This window comes from Hyperolius riggenbachi, chromosome 3, assembly GCF_040937935.1.
Source record: "Hyperolius riggenbachi isolate aHypRig1 chromosome 3, aHypRig1.pri, whole genome shotgun sequence".
Classification (NCBI taxonomy): Eukaryota; Metazoa; Chordata; class Amphibia; order Anura; family Hyperoliidae; genus Hyperolius; species Hyperolius riggenbachi.
The window spans coordinates 378,420,189-378,437,180 of NC_090648.1; the positions used below are offsets into that span (position 1 = coordinate 378,420,189).

At 41.9% G+C, this 16,992-nt stretch overlaps 1 protein-coding gene across 25 annotated transcripts in view; it reads right to left on the reverse strand.

Moving 5' to 3' along the window:
- Positions 1-16,992, reverse strand: part of MICAL3 (microtubule associated monooxygenase, calponin and LIM domain containing 3) — a 340,878-nt gene that overhangs the window by 199,634 nt on the left and 124,252 nt on the right. For all 25 annotated transcript variants that reach the window (XM_068277274.1, XM_068277272.1, XM_068277276.1 and 22 more), the window contains 2 exons: positions 4,636-4,967; positions 1,713-1,920 (listed from right to left, as the gene is read on the reverse strand). In XM_068277274.1, coding sequence (XP_068133375.1) covers positions 1,713-1,920; positions 4,636-4,899 — 472 coding nt within the window. In that variant the 5' untranslated portion in view covers positions 4,900-4,967. The remainder of the gene's footprint in view (positions 1-1,712; positions 1,921-4,635; positions 4,968-16,992) is intronic.

Below are 16,992 nucleotides of genomic sequence, written 5' to 3' on the forward strand. Positions count from 1 at the left end.
GGAACAAGTATGCAGATGAGGTGTTATGATATCTAATCTGTTCCATATTTCAAGCAGGAGATCATAAGAAGAGCCAAACCACTGAGCATTTTCCAAGAAGGGCAGAAAGGAAAGGAACAGCTCCCTCTTATGACTGCAGCCACATAGCAGGGCTGTGGAGTCAGAGTCGTGGAGTCGGAGCAATTTTGGGTGCCTGGAGTCGGAGTCGGGAAAAAATGCACCGACTCCGACTCCTAATGAATTTAAAGTGTGATTAAAATAGAAAATATGATAAAATGTTTCATTTCTCAGATAATAGTCATCATAATTTATATATACAGTAATAGCTGCACTTAGCCCACAAAAATGAAATAAACCAATCAAAATGAGTTACTTGTGCTGCTTCAATAAAGCAGTCCCCGTATTTTTAAAGTCAGATATACATATCTGATTGTGACTGTACAGTATATATGATGTGTACACAGGAATCTCATATATACTAAATACCATCTATGTTGTAAGAATAAAGCCTGATGTGTAGCTGTGTCACTAATAGAGATGGTCAATGAGATGGAAATAATTCTGCGCGGATGCTGGTTTATGCAAATGTATGCACTCTCTTTGCTCATGAAATCAAATAATTTCATATGTTGTTAAAATTTGGTTTGGTGACTACGAATTAAAGGGTAACTGAGACAGATGAAAAGAAAAAAAGTGTTAAACATACCTGGGGCTTCTTCCAACCCCCTTCAGGCTAATCAGTCCCTCGCTGTCCTCCTCCGCCACCTGGATCTTCTGCTATAAGTCCTGGTAATTCAGCCAGTCAGCGCAGTCCAGCAACGCCGCTCCTACAGCCAGGAACATTCTGCACCTGTGCAATAGTGCTGCGCAGGTGTAGTATGCTTCTGGCAGCTGAGGGTGTGCATGCAAACTAAGCAAGACTGGCTCAAGTACCTGAACTCATAGCAGAAGATCCAGGTGGCGGAGGAGGACAGAGAGGGACTGATTAGCCTGAGAAGCCCCAGGTATGTATAAAACTTTAATTTCATCTGTCTCAGGTTTACTTTGTTAGACAGTAGTACTGTACTCTACATATGCACTCCTCACAGAGCTGCAGGGAATCCACTAAGAATGTTCTACACATTGAACACAGAGGTGTTGTCTATCACCCATAAACCTGGTTCAGATTGTACATGAAGAATGTGTAATAGAGGAAGAATCGCCTCATTCTCCTGCAGAGTACTTGCACATCACTCTTACATGTACCCACAGTCACATTGCCTAGGGCCGGATCCATCTTCAGATGTGTAATAGAGGAAGAATCGCCTCATTCCCCTGCAGAGTACCTGCACGTCACTCTTACATGTACCCACAGTTACATTGCCTAGGGCCTGATAGATGTTCTTTGTTCCGGTCTGTACCTTTTACAAGCACTCTTACCAAGGACTAGTTTTAGTCTATGACTAAAGGGAATAAATATGATATATGTATGTCTACATATCCTTCTCACTTCAGTTGTCTTTCAAAATTCCTAAGCGTTGGCAGTTAACTTTCAATCAACAATATTGTAATATGCAAATTAGAGGAGTCTGAGTCGGTGGAATCCTAAACTGAGGAGTCGGAGGATTTTTGTACCAACTCCACAGCCCTGCCAAATAGTGAGACAGGCAGTAGCCTATGCACCCGGCAGGGGATGCAGCGCCATTGGCGAGTTTAGACTTTGTGATACTCACTGATATGATCGATGGCTCCTGCACAGAATTTCCCATAGAATTTCTTTGCTCCGAGGCTCCGCAAGTCCTGGATAGTGTAGGGCCACAAGTGAAGAACATTATTCCGAGAGAAGGCATCTCGCTTCTCCACCACAACCACACGGGCTCCCAGGAAGCTGAGCTCTATGGCAGTGCGCAGACCACATGGACCCGCTCCAATAATCAGACACTACAGGGAGACAGGAGGAATTATTTATAGCAATCTTTATAAAAAGTTCAAAGGTTCAGAACGCAATCAACCAGTGGAACACAGCTCTGGTTTAGCTTATACACCCTCCAAAATAGGTCATGGGTGAGGTGGGCTAAGGAACTGCTGACGTACATGCTGAATACTTAAAGGGGCACTACAGCGACAAACTGTAAAATTTTAAATATGTGCAAACATATACAAATAAAAAGTACATTTTGTTCCAGAGTAAAATGAGCCATAAATTACTTTTCTCCTATGTTGCTGTCACTTACAGCAGGTTGTAGAAATCTGACGGAAGTGACAGGTTTTGACTAGTCCATCTCTTTATAGGGGATTCTAAGGGATATATTTATTTTCAAAAGCACTTAGTGAATGGCAGTTGCTCTGTCCAACTGCCAAAAACTGTGTAGGGAGGAGAGAAGCTGGCCAGCATCATTGTTTAAATCCTTTTTCAGGAATATCTTTATAAAGAATAAAATCCTTGCTGAGAATCCCCTATCAAGAGATGGACTAGTCCAAAACCCATCACTTCTGTCAGATTTCTACTGCCTACTGTAAGTGACAGCATTATAGGAAAAAAGTAATTTATGGCTCGTTTTACTCCGGAAAAAATGTACTTCTTATTTGTATAGGTTTGCACATATTTAAAATTTTAGTTTTTCGCTGTAGTGCCCCTTTAAGACTGAAAATAAGAATATGAGAATTCAGGAGAGTTCCATTTACTATAAGTACTATAGATACAATTATTTATCTTAGAAAAGTTCATTTTCACTTCAGGTTTGCACCAATGCAAATCTGATGCGAAAATAAACGTATGAGATAATTGTATGTGTAGTATGGATAATAAGTAGAACATAAGTACCCATCAAGATGACAGAGAGGCCCTACAGATGACAAAAACTCTGCATACTAATGACGCGGGCACAAGACGGCTGCAGAGGGCTGGTAGAAGCCCAACGCAGCTTAAACTCCCCCCCCCCCCCCTTTTGCTTTAGGATCCCTGCAAGCATAATTATCGCTTATAGCTAGAGTATCCAGAAAAAACCCACGCAGATGCGGGGAGAACATACAAACTCTGTGCAGAGTGCCTTGACTGGGATACAAACTAGGGACCCAGTGCTGCAAGGCAAAAGTGCTAACCACTACGCCGCTGTGCTGCCCAACATATTGCAGGTATATTTGCTCACACAGGCAGTATACACCCATCTTACCGCATGCTGATACCAGTGCAAGTTATAGGGATGTTAGATGAATAGTAACGTTGCAGAGTAGCTTTGATAAAAAGCTACTTGTCTTAATATGCTGGACTGATCTGCACCACTTAACACTCTTGGCATTCCTAAACCAGAACCAAGATGTGGGTCAAGTGCTAACATTTTTAAAAGGTTCTATATACCACATATAAGCCGACCCGTGTATAAGCTGAGGTACCCACTTTTCCCTCAGAAACCAAGAAAAACAAAAGTTTGCTTTCCTAAAACAGAAAGAATTTGCGATAACTCAGGTTGGAGTGAGCTCGAGATGTCTCCCAGGCACCACTGCTGAATATATGCAAATTAACCATTGTACCCTTAGAAGCTAAACACACCTCCAGAACCGCTAGAATGCAATGATGTGTCAGCTTGTTAATATGTACAGAGCCATAATAATCCAACATGCATACAGACTGTTTCGGATTGTTTGATCCTCATCAGTGCACTGCATGGCATGGATTAATTTGGCTCTATGGAGTAGGGCTTGTAAATCCGAGAGGCACAGACTAACCAGCAAGCTCATGGTGACCCAGAACTCATTGGGGTGTGTAAGAAAAAGTGATTGACTGGTATATAAGCCCTCTTCCCAGTACAGCCCCCTCCACAGTAGCCAGATGTGCCCCCAGTACAAGTCATACCTGATGTGCCCTACCAGATGTGCCCAAAGGATGATACAGCTGTGACTCAAAACGTCACTAGATGGCATCATAGATATGAAAGCAATTAGCACACCAGAAGAGTCCCTGATCATCAATGACACATTGCTTGCATGCTCCACTCCACAAGCCAGGGGACAAAAATGGACTTGAGCAGCGCACTCTGCACACCATGTTGCAGGGGGATGGGGGGCACGGACACAGCAGGGAGCCAGGTGGCAAAAGCAGTATCACTAGTGCACTATCCTTACACGCCTCTGCCATTAAACCTGCTCCACCATCCATTCCGCACCACGGACTCGCATATAACCCATGTGGTAACTTTTCAGGCCATTTTTTGTGCTAAGAAAAAATAAGCTTATACTTGAGTGTATAAGGTAATAAAGTTGTCAGCCTTAGTCTCTCATTAACATTTAAACACATCATGTCTAAGTACCTCTTTATGGTAAATACAGTAATCACTTGAATGCTGATGTCTCCCTTTTAGGTTGCTAGGTAAGAACCAGTGCCCTGGTATGCTGAACAAGGAGTTCCACATGACCACCACTTTCCCTAACGCAAAGCAGGTTGCATTGGTAGCAGCACATACTGCCAGCATAGGTTTAACCCATGAGTTTTTACAATCACTTTAATGCAGCTGTGAAGTTCTGCCAATAGTGATAATCAGTGAAGTCTGTTGGAGCAGTGTCATTGACTGGCTTTTTATAACTCTTCAGAAACAACAGTGGTGAGATACCCCACTGTAGATCCTGACTATTTTGCCTTTCTAGCCCTGTTCTGCTTACCTTTGTGTTGCTGCAGGCTTTGCCCTTCTTATAGTCCTTGTGGGAGCCCCTCTTGTCTAGCTTGGACCACAGAGCTTTGGCTTTCCAGTAGTTGAGTTTAGACTTGAGTTTGGGGTAGAAGGATCGGTAGTCCCGCGGCTTCAGCTCCAGGTACTCGCACAGTTCCTGGAAGCTTTTCAGTGTCCCCTTACAGGTGGTGGCCTGGACAAAACGATCAAACAGGGCATGTGCCTGGTTCATCTTGTCGCCATGGCTGCCCTCCATCACTCAGGCCGGGGAGAGCCGCCACATCGGCTCAGTCTAGGCTCCTCTAAAGGACCACCATCTTTAACCTGAAGGTGATCAAAAAATACAATGTTATTGCTTAAAGGAATAAAGAAAATTCAGCATTTTTTTGTGGCAATTAATTGAATAAAAACATTTTGTATTATACAGACTTCAAACCAAAATGTTTCCCCCCCATTTTTGTAACGTTTTGAACAGAGAATCTGTCAGCACAGACTGACACAATTTATATTTTTACAGTATCTAAACCCTCAGCACTCTACTTACAACTACAAAAATAGTTAGGGCTTTAGATCCACTAACGTTACATCCTATTTATTTGCGAGTCCAATATGACAGTTCCATTAAATCAGTCTCTCCAGGATGAGATCACACAACATTGCAGACTGGTTCACACAGAAAACACATGCTAAATAATTTACTGGAGACTATTCGAAATTATTAAGTGTCTCAATGAGAATGTCTACCTGTATGCAAACCAATAAGTCTGTGGAATTTAGCCATTCAAAATTGTTAGGAAGTTGCATATAATTTTCAATACCCTGCATGCAAGCCGGAATTACACATCTCATTGACCATCTATTCTCCCCACTGGGGATACTCATAAATTCAGCTGCCCATGTTAAACGCAGAAATACAAATGCTCTGCAAGTGTGCTTCCTCTTTTTAGTAAAAATTAGTTTAGTTTATCCATATGAACAGTATGGGTAAGTCCAGTAACATTCTTTAAGTAAGAGGTATATGGAGGCTGCCATAATTATTTCCTTTTAAGCAATACCAGTTGTCTGGCAGTCCTGGTCCTCTGCCTCTAATACTTTTAGCCACCGATCCTGAACAAGCATAGGCAGATCAGGTGTTTGCCATTTTTGTCAAATCTGACAAGATTAGCTGCATGCTTATTTCTGGTGTTATTCAGACATTACTGCAGCCAAATAAACTAGCAGGACTGCCAGGCAACTGGTATTGTTTAAAAGGAAAAATGGCAGCCTCCATATACCTCTCACTTCAGTTGCCCTTTAATTTATAATGTCCACTGAACAATCTGCTATAACACACAAAAAAACAACTACAACAAAAAACTTGGATAAGGCAAATTTCCCATTTGTAAATAATTTTCTGTGGAAAATGTGTACTTTACATTCTTGAATTAGTTCAGAATGTCCAGATTTTATATACTCCCATAAATAATGTTAATAAAAAGAAGAACAGTGAATTTGGAGAACAGCAAGTTCTGCAGCATGTGTTTCTGTACGGATTACAGCAATTCGTAAAGTGTGCAAGGATCAGACAGTGCAGACAGAACTGTCCAACTCTCCCATTAATGCAAAGCTCAAAACGCACTACAGCATTTCATCCTCAGCACAGACTTGTCCCATTCAATGCTACACTATGGGGCCCAACATAGCCACCTGTGCAGCATAATGTGCACAAACCGTGAAGAATCGCAAGAGAACAGAGGCGCCAGCTGGATAAAAAGTAATAAAAACCTTAAAAGTAGCTAGGAGGCAGAGGTGGGCTTACCTCCGGAAAGCAGACACTATAAACTGTCTGAATTAATTAAATTATTGGTACCCCAAAAGATGCAACATTTCGCAGGCACAGCCCGCTTCATCGGACAATAAGATAGGGGACAAACAGTAGCTCGTTAGAAGCACGAATAGTGCCTCTGAATAGCGCCTCTGCCTCAGAGGCGTTATTCGTGCTACTAACGAGCTACTGTTTGTCCCCTATCTTATTGCCTGATGCAGCGGGCTGTGCCTGCAAATTGTGTTGCATCTTCTGGGGTACCAATAATAAATGTATTTTTTTAATTCAGACAGTTTAGCGTGTCTGCTTTCCGGAGTTACGTCCCCCACTGCCTCCTAGCTACTTTTGAGGTTTTTATTACTTTTTATCCTGCTGGTACCTCTGTTCCCTAGCGATTATACAGTGTCTTCCCCTGGTGGAAGGGTGACCTACCCCTACCTTTCCGATCTACAGAAAGCGACATCTTAATCCTGATTGAGGACAGGTTTAATCTCCTCACCTGCATATACAGTGGTTGCCTGAGAGGTAATCCATGTTTGTGAGTATTTCTATCTCACACTTTATAATTCCACGGTTTCCAATACATACTACACTAGATTGGGCTCTCAGTGTTTCTTATTTAACAAACCCTAAAGAGCATAAGGAATCAAAAAAACCTGGAATGGATTCTCTAAACATAGTGTTACCTTGGGTGGTAAAATCCTTTGATTGCGCTATAGCAGACTAAAGCAGAGACTAATGAAAAGTTAGTGAATTAGTACCATGTGCAGCACCTATGGTCACAGCATTTTTTATTTTATTTTTTTAATCGGATCCAGGCTAACTTGTACATAAATTTTAGTTATTGGTGTGGCTTCTACATGTGAATGCAACACCAACCTTTCTGCAAGCTCTGCTACGCTAGGATAAGACTCTACTAGAGGGATGCGAACTTCAGCCATAAAATAGGTCTACAATCCAGATTCACTTATTTTCTTCTACCTCATTAACTTCACACTCACTAGTTGTGTCAGAGATTATACACGCTCTGCGCATGGACTGCAAGCTCGCAAGGACAGGGACCTCCTCCTAGTGTTTCTTATTCTGATGTAATTTATCATATGAACATGCACCAGTATTCGTGAGGTCTCAAACCACTCAACATGGATTGTATTTGTATTGCTGGTTGTCCTGATTCTACACAGTTTTGAGCCTCATGTATCTATGTTCCCCACTATTTGTTTTGTTTTATGTACATTGCTATGGAAGATGTTGGCGCTGTATAAATAATAAAAATAATCTGTCTCTTGCTGTGTCAGAGGAGAGGACTTGAGGTCACAGAGTACATTCATGACAAACATTCACCCAGACGGGCAGAATGTGACAACTTCCTCTAGTCTCGCTTTGCTTTTTCCTGAGAGTTTTACAACAGACTCTGTCCCCCATCCCCCAAATACAGCTGTCGAGGTCACGAGTCACATATCAAGCAACAAGAAACTTTATCTGTCATAACAATCATACTATCGCCACAAAACAGTTGTGCAATATACTGGTGCAATTTAGAGGCTGCCAGAGGCGAAAATCAAAACAAAATCTTTTACTGCTGTATCAATAAATCTTCACAGAAAAAGGAATCATCATATTGGCACAGCAAGAGTTAACCTCCAGAGCCATTGTTTAATTCCAACTTATGCTTGTCCCATCAGTTAATATATCTCTGTGATAAAGGCAGGAACCGGGCTGCCTGCGGTTTCTGGAGAGGGACACAGTTACTTTGGCACGCCATCAGAGCCCGGCGCAAGAGAATTAAGTACAGCACACGCTTAATAAAACAGAGGACGCTGAGCTCCTGATAAATTATTCTCCGGGCTGACCTGCCGTCGTTCTGCAGTGTGTGACAGATGGAGGAAGAGAGCGGCATGGCTGCAGCTGTAAACTTGCTTCCTGGGAATCCTGCGCAGTAGAAGGCCGCCACATACTAAAATAATCCATTTAGGCCACAACTGTATCTGGGTTATTGAGCACTACTAAACTCACCCAGCAAATCCACATGGTCACCAGTTTATGTTAACTAGTTACTCACATTTGCATGCTAAGGCAAAATACCAAGCACATTACAGAGTTAGGCCACATACACACATCAGACTATAGTCTTTGGAAAATGAAAGATCACAGATCAATCTTACCACCCTTCATGTAGTATGAGAGCCATACCTTCCCAGTCTTTTCTATGGAGCTGAACTCCCCATCAGACAGAAATCTTTGCAAGATGCTGCACACACAGATGCTGTACAGACACAAAAGATCAGTAGCTGCAAAAGATCTGTTCCTGCCAAAAATCCATTCCTGCAAATTGCAATGATAGTCTATGAGATCTGCAGATCATCATACACACATGATTTAACTGACATTCATCTGCAGATCAGATCCACCAGGATGGATTTTCAGATCTGCAGATCTGCAGATGAATGTCAGTTAAATCATGTGTGTATGATGATCTGCAGATCTCATAGACTATCATTGCAATTTGCAGGAATGGATTTTTGGCAGGAACAGATCTTTTGCAGCTACTGATCTTTTGTGTCTGTACAGCATCTGTGTGTGCAGCATCTTGCAAAGATTTCTGTCTGATGGGGAGTTCAGCTCCATAGAAAAGACTGTAGAGTATGGCTCTCATACTACATGAAGGGTGGTAAGATTGGTCTGTGATCTTTCATTTTCCAAAGACTATGGTCTGATGTGTGTATGGGGCCTTAGGCTGCTTTTCCAATAAACTTACCCAGCAAATCCACATGGTCACCAGTTTATGTTAACTAGTTACTCACATTTGCATGCTAAGGCAAAATACCAAGCACATTACAGAGTTAGGCTGCTTTTCCAATTGCAAGCGGACCACAAGTCCAATTGCGCTGCATTTGTGATTGCAAAACCTGCCTTTTCCACTCTCCACAAATGCGCCATTAACGAATGCACTAAAAATTGTGCATCACGAGGATTGCAATTCAGGAAAAAGTGAGATGCAGTAATGGAAAATAAGCACTGCAATTTAGATGTACATAGCGGTGCTGATCCGCAAAAAATTGCCACAATCTGCTTTTTTTGAGTGGATCACAGCAAGAGGAAAAGAAGTCTAAGTGACTGTGGGGACACTATGTTGTGCAGATTTTATATAGCGGTGGGAGCGCACTGCCAGACTGCGCCATCGTGCAAAATTACCTCGACACTGGGAGTGACTGATCAGCCTGAAGGGGGATGGAGGAAGCCTCAGGTATGTTTTTTGGGTTTTTTTGTTTTTTGTTTTGTTTTTTTTTTTACTCGTCTCAGATACACTTTAATAAAATTGCTTTTTTTAACAACTTACCTTTGTTGTTACATGTTAAGAGTATTATGTAAACTGTAGTAAGTAGTATAAAAAATGAAAAGCATGTTTATAAAAGCCAAATAAACAAAACAAAAAAAAAAACATTGTGCTGGAATTGTTTAAAATGTATGGTAATTTTATGCAGCTTATTCAGCTTGGAAATGGACCGATCAGATTCAGCATTTTGATCCAGGCCTGTGGAGTCAGAAGTGATTCTAGGGTTTCTTAAATCTCAGTTGGTATGTATAGTCCTAATGCAGAATAAACAAGGCCCCCATTATTGCCTGGGAGACCATTGTGTTTATCAGATTACTGAATGTTTTGTACTGTATTTTCACTAATTAAATTAAAAGCTGGAATGGCATGGCAATGGCCTTGAGATCCAAACTTCAACAGGTGAGGGTTCTCTAAACTGGTCTGGTCATTCACATGGGCAGTGATGACATCTTGCATGTTCGCAGTGGATACAGAGAGTACTGTATATTAGTATATTTATATATTTTAGATATTTGTAGCTACCATAAATGAAGGAGTTGGAGGTGTTATAATTTAATGTTATAATATGTTATAAGCCAAATCCAAAGCCCTGACTTGAGCTTATGGTCACAAAAGACTAAAGACAGGAAAACATGTCACATTCCAGGAAGAATTCCTGTTTGAGGGAAGAAGCAGCTCTGTGCTCATATCCGGATATACACCATAACTGGAAGCAATAAAAAGATTTCCAGGACCCTGGTTGACCCTGCAGGAAACAGCGCAACACCTCAAGTAGTGACCCGGCAGCCTGATCTCAGGAAGCAAGAGGAGGATGTGCTGTAACACAGAGCGATGGATGATGAGACGAGGCACAGAGAAGTATAGACAGAGAGCTAGAGACAGAAAACAGCAGGTGCTAAGGAAGAGAGGTATACCAAACAGTGCAAAGGGCCAACAGAAACACACAGTAGGCGCAATGCAAGAAAGATTGGAGGATTGGGACTGGAGTTCAGAAAGCGGGTGCCAGAAATGATTAATAGCAGATGCAAAAGATTGAAGAGGGCAGAGAGGTGAGAGAGCCAGAAAAAAGTCAGAACATGCGGTAAGACAGCACTGTAGATTGCATAAATGTAATTAATGCACTGGAAAATGTGGGCACAGGGTAAAGCCAAATATCGACTCTACCTGTTCCTGCAAGTCGCAGCGTGGATTACTTTCCCCCACCAGGCTGCCATTGACTCAGGGTTAAGACATATTGCGGGCGGCCAAAACTTTTTTAAAACGCAATTCACATTACAACCTATGGCAGCGCCCAAATTTCCAGCACCGTTTTTACCAGACTCTCTGGAGATCTACCCAACATGTCCTACAGAGGTACACGATACAAACTAGTGTCTGCTTGTGCTTTCCTGTTATGAGTGCAGAGCTTTGTTTTCTGTTCATTTATGCAAAACGACATACAAAAGTTACCTGACATTGGCTTTAAACAATCACTATTACCACAACAAAACTATTGTGCAGCACTTGACGTATGCATGAATGATGAAGTATAATGTTGTTCTACTTGTGTACCAACAGAGCTGAACAGACAGGCAGACACCCCTTAGGTAATAAAAGGGTAGAGAAAGATACTGGACTGCACCCTTCACATAAAGTTAAACATAAATCTCGAACAAAATTTGAATATAAATTAAAGAGTTTTTGACTAAAATACGGATCACTATTAGTCATAGAGCTCTAGAAAGATAGCATTATGTGCAGTGGGGTAGCTTAAAGGATACCCCAACTGAAATGTGACATAATGAGATAGACATGTGTATGTACAGTGCCTAGCACACAGATAGCTATGCTGTGTTCCTTTTTTTCTTTCTCTGCCTGAAAGAGTTAAATATCAGGTATGTAAGTGGCTGACTCAGTCAGGAAGTGACTACAGTTTGACCCTCACTGATAAGAAATTCCCCTTTTTTACCTCTTTCTTGCTCTCAGAAGCCATTTTTTGCTAGGAAAGTGTTTTATAGTTGGAATTTCTTATCAGTGAGGGTCACACTGTAGTAACTTCCTGTGAGTCAGGACTGAGTCAGCCACTTGCATACCTTATATTTAACTTTTTCAGGCAGAAAAATAAAAAAGGAACACAGCATAGTTATGTGTGTGCTAGGCACTGTACATACACATGTCTATCTCATTATGTCACATTTCAGTTGGGGTATCCTTTAACATTGGTCCCCTCACCCAGCACTGCATGTATACTAACTGCATGATACAACACCAAAAACAGCTTTCCAATTACAGCCACAGGGGGAAATGTGTGAGCAGAGGAAAAACAAAAGTGTGCTTTCTTAAAACAGAAAGAATTTGCAATAATTAAGGTTGGAGTGAGCTTGAAATGTCTCCCAGTGCATCACTGCTGAATATATGCAAATTAACCATTGTTACCTTTAGAAGCTAAACACACCTCCAGAACCGCTGGAATGCAATGATGCGTCACCTTGTTAATTTGTACAGAGCCATAATAATCCAACATGCATGCAGACTGTTTCGGATTGTTTGATCCTTATCAGTGCACGGCATGGATTAATTTGGCTCTATGGAGTAGGGCTTGTAACACCGAGAGGTACAGACTAACCAGCAAGCTCATGGTGACCCAGAACTCATTGGAGTATGTGAGGGGCTACAATGGTCCTAAAAGCAGAGGAGAAAGAATGGTTTGTTAATAATTCCCACTACCCAACGAACATACAAGGGGTGATCATATTCAACAGAGAGCTAATGAAATGACTGCACCCCCTATTGCTACGCCAATGAGGACATGCATTTCACAGTTTTACACTACTTCCTCAAAGGCTCCAAAACAAAATATCAGTGATACACAGGTGAATCGTTGCTTGGTAATATTGGGGTAGATGACATAGACTGTTAATGGACTGCATTCTATGCATTCATGAATAGTTAATGCACTACATTTTGGGCATCTACAACACACGTTTAAACATCAATCATCTGCATCTACGTCAAGAATTACGTTACATATGCTAGTACAGTAAACATAATCAGCACCAATAGTCATCATTAGTACAGGCACGGATACTTTCTTATGGATACATTGAGAGGAAACTTTGTTAAGATATCCTGCAAATGCTTTAGGATAGGCACGGTTCACACTGGCAGCAAAAATGGTCCCAGTGTTCTCCCCAGACTCTTTTAGCCGGGGGCTCCACCCGGCTAATTTTGGTGAGCACCTGGCTGCCATCGGCTCTCCTTTTCATCCTCCACCTATGCTGTAAGCAGAGTTGCACCATCCCAGCATTCCCTCCTCTCACCCCGCCCAGCTACTTTTTCACGACATCCAGCTGGGAAAAAAAAATCTGGGGAGAACACTGCGGTCTGTTTAGCGGACCATAGCGGAACATATCCAATGATAACCTATGGATCCGTTCACATTCTCTGTTTGAACGGACACGTTCAACATGTTCCACTGAACAGAGTGCAATTTTGGGGAGGCTGCGATAATTCTGGAGCGGCGACCACATTGCATTGACCGCTCGCTAACAGAATGGATCAAAAGATGATGCCAAATAAAAACTCATCTATTTTGCTCAAGAGGGTAGCCTCTAAATGCTTCAGAGGCTTCCCCAATCCCTCCTGAGCTCAACACTGCTTGCGGGACCCTCATCTTCAACGTGTCTGCTCACCTGTCCACAGACAAGTGCGAGTGCACTGCGTAGGCACGCTGGAGGAAAAAAAAGTTGAGCTTCAACGGCTCCATGCTACTGCGCAGGTCGTCTTGCGTCCGTGCAGAACAGCAGCCTTCGTAAACAGGTGGGAGTGCAAACATATTCTACAAGCCCTTGTTTAATGTGTTCAGAGGGTTCCAGAGCTAGAATGGCGATCTCTAAACGCTACAAATTTGGCTTCAAGTACATTTAATTTAGCATTCATTTAAAATATATAAATCTATCTTTGGCATCAATCATTTGCATTGAAATAAAACAAATCTGATTGGCTGTTTGTGGCTCCACCCCCTTTTCCGAATTTGAACCCCAGTCACCCAATGACCAGTTGTACCAGATTTGAGGCGTGTGCGATTAACAGTGCAAGAATGGCAGCAATTAAATTATTCCCCTTGAAAATCAATAGGTGAATTTTGATTGGCTTTTGTAGGCTCCACTCACTTTTCTGTTTATTAATCCCAGTCACCAACTGTACAAAGTTTGAGAACCCTTCCATAAACAGTGTAAGAATGGCTGCAGTTTACATGTTCCCAGTGAAATTTGTATTTGTCTCCACCCACTTTTTAGTTATGGAATAAAACGTATCCTATATGTTATTCCAGGTAATGTACTATGTGTGTGCCAAATTTCATTCAAATCTGTTCAGCCATTGTTGCGTGACTGAGTAACATCCATCCAAACTTTCGCATTTATAATATTAGTAAGACCTTCCCCTCTCAGATGGCCTACACTAACCTACCCCTTTCCAATGTTCTAATAGTAACCTCTCCTTTCCCTTACCCAACACTAACTATCCACTCCGATGCCCAACACTAACCAGTACACATCTCAAATGACCAGCACGATTTTCCCTTCTTTACCCCCCTCTGGATTGGAAAATCCATCACCATGCATGCGCTGATGGGGAGGTATGGGACTGTGCATGCGCAGCAGCAAAGAGTGATGGGAAGCAGTAATTGCTCTTGCCCCAGCAATAAAGTCGCAAGGGTCTGACAAATTTAAGAATGTAAAAATCAGGGTGAGGTAAGATTTTATAATTAGCACTAAAAAAAAAAAAATGAAACGTATGGATTCATAATTTATAAATCTGTTATTTTTTACAATTAACTATATACAATACATTTCCTCTTTTTAATATCCACTGCAACACTATTTAGCATAACATCTGATCAAATATATGTGAACTATATGTAAACTATTACTCATTTCCTACTCACAAAGCGCAGTTGGCACACACATTTTATAGATTGATATTATACTGTATTAAGCACAACACTATCATTTTATTGTGGTCTAAGTGATTGTTAGGAGTTGACACGTATAACCCATGTGCTTATTACATTTTAACTAAACTTCTAATAAAGTTAAGAAATATTTTTTATGCTCTAAATTTGTATAGTTCTAACCCCAGGGCACAACAGTCAGGAACAGCTTTAGCCTGCATAAATCCCATTGATCAGGTGGTCCAACACCATTGATTTCCAATATTTGCAAAGGGCAAGGTTAGAGAACTTCTGATAAGTAACCTACTGTGAAGGTTTTGGCTGCAGACAACACATTGGGCCCCATAAGCACAGCAGGACTAATGCTACAGATTACCCAGGATTCCCTGCCATCTGGAGACACACAAGGGTCAGCAGGATGTAGTAAACGCCACGCCGGCTGTGTGACACATGGGAACAGATTACATCTTGAACAGAGCAGTTTGGATGAACAGGTGCTGCCAGCTAGTGCAATTTCGCTAACTACAGCTCAGGAGTTCACAGGGTGGAATAAGGCCCATAGCACTGGCACCATGCAGACCACAGATATTCTAATTCTCGTCTGAGGGATAAGGATTCCTGCGTTTAGGGATCCATTACTTTATTGTAAGTAGCACTAATATCTGACCACCAGCAGATACATGTCCAATAATCTGATGAGCCCTGTCAAAGCGAAACAGGTGCAGTTCAGGCTGCAAGCCAGACAGTGAACATTGTGTGATTGGAAGCCATGCTCAATCAGCGGTTCACTAGCAGCTATAGCCACAGAGGAAGCAGAACTCCTCTACAATGTCACTTACTGCCAGGTTCATGAACAAATACTGAAACTGTACATCCGGCATGCATACCGGTACTTCTCACTCAGCATACCATTACTGAAGAGACCCAAGCTAGGTTATTTAGAAACAAACCCACTACCCATAGTGCCACCACCAATCTCTTTCAGCAGCCTCTGCACAACATACTTTTTGCAGGTTATCTTTGCAGCTAAAGATCTTAAAGTGAATCTAAACTGAGAAGGATTTTTTTTTCTCATTTTAAACAATACCAGTTGCCCGACTTTCCTGCTGATCCTGTGTATCTAATACTTTTAGCCACAGCTCCTCAAGAAGCATGCAGATCAGGTGCTCTGACTAAAGTCAGACTGGATTAGCTGCATGCTTGTTTCAGGTGTGTGATTCAGCCACTACTGCAGCCAAAGAGATCAGCAGGACTGCCAGGCAACTGGAATTGATTAAAAGGAAACATCCATATCCCTCTCCGTTTAGATGCACTTTAACACAATTAGGGCTAGAACACACTACAAGAGCTTTTCTAATGCTGGGTACACACGATGCAATTTACTGCTCGATCAGCGGGATTGATTATTTCTGACATGTTCGATTGGGTTCCGATCGATACAGCCGTCGATTTTGCATACTTAACATGAGTAAATAGACACCTGTATCGATCAAGACCCGATCGAACAGGTCAGAAATAATCGATCAACCAAGGGATTGAGCGGGAAAAATCGCATCATGTGTAGCCAGCATTAGGATAACATTAGCAAGAACTTTTAAAATCACAAAGCCCTATGTGTGTGTTCACACTGGAGCAATGTGATTTGGTAAAAATCTCTCATAGCATTGCATGGATCGAAACAAGATCTGTACTGAACAGATGTGTTAGGGCTGGTTCACACTGCAAGAGCTTTTTTAGCGTTAGGGAATTGAAAGGCTCTTGCTAATGCAATGCTATGGGTGATTTATAAAATTCATATTGCTCAAGTGAAAACAAACTCATAGCATTAAGCCCCATACACACACTCAACAGCGGCCTTTAAAGGTGCGTACACGCACTACAGCCACCAACGACGGGTCCGTCAGACCCTCCCGCTGGGCAAACTTTCAGCCGACAGTTGCGCATGTGTACGCACTGTCGGCGGACTGATAAGGCTGTTCCTGAACGATCCGCTGTAGGCCTGTGCAATGCTATAGGCCAGCATTTGTCTAAGTCAATTCAGCACTCTGGTTCTCTCAATGACTCATCAGGGCCCCTGTACACACACTAGATGCTCCGCAGACTGCCTTGGCTGAGAACCATCTAACCTATGTAAAGCAATTTACTTGGCTGAGGGGCACTAAACAGTCGACTTCCCCCTACAAAACAATAGGGCGAGTTTACATTTCATATTTTCTAACAAATACCGTAGTATATTTTTACTACAGATTCTAATAAATAAAATTTGTCTACATGT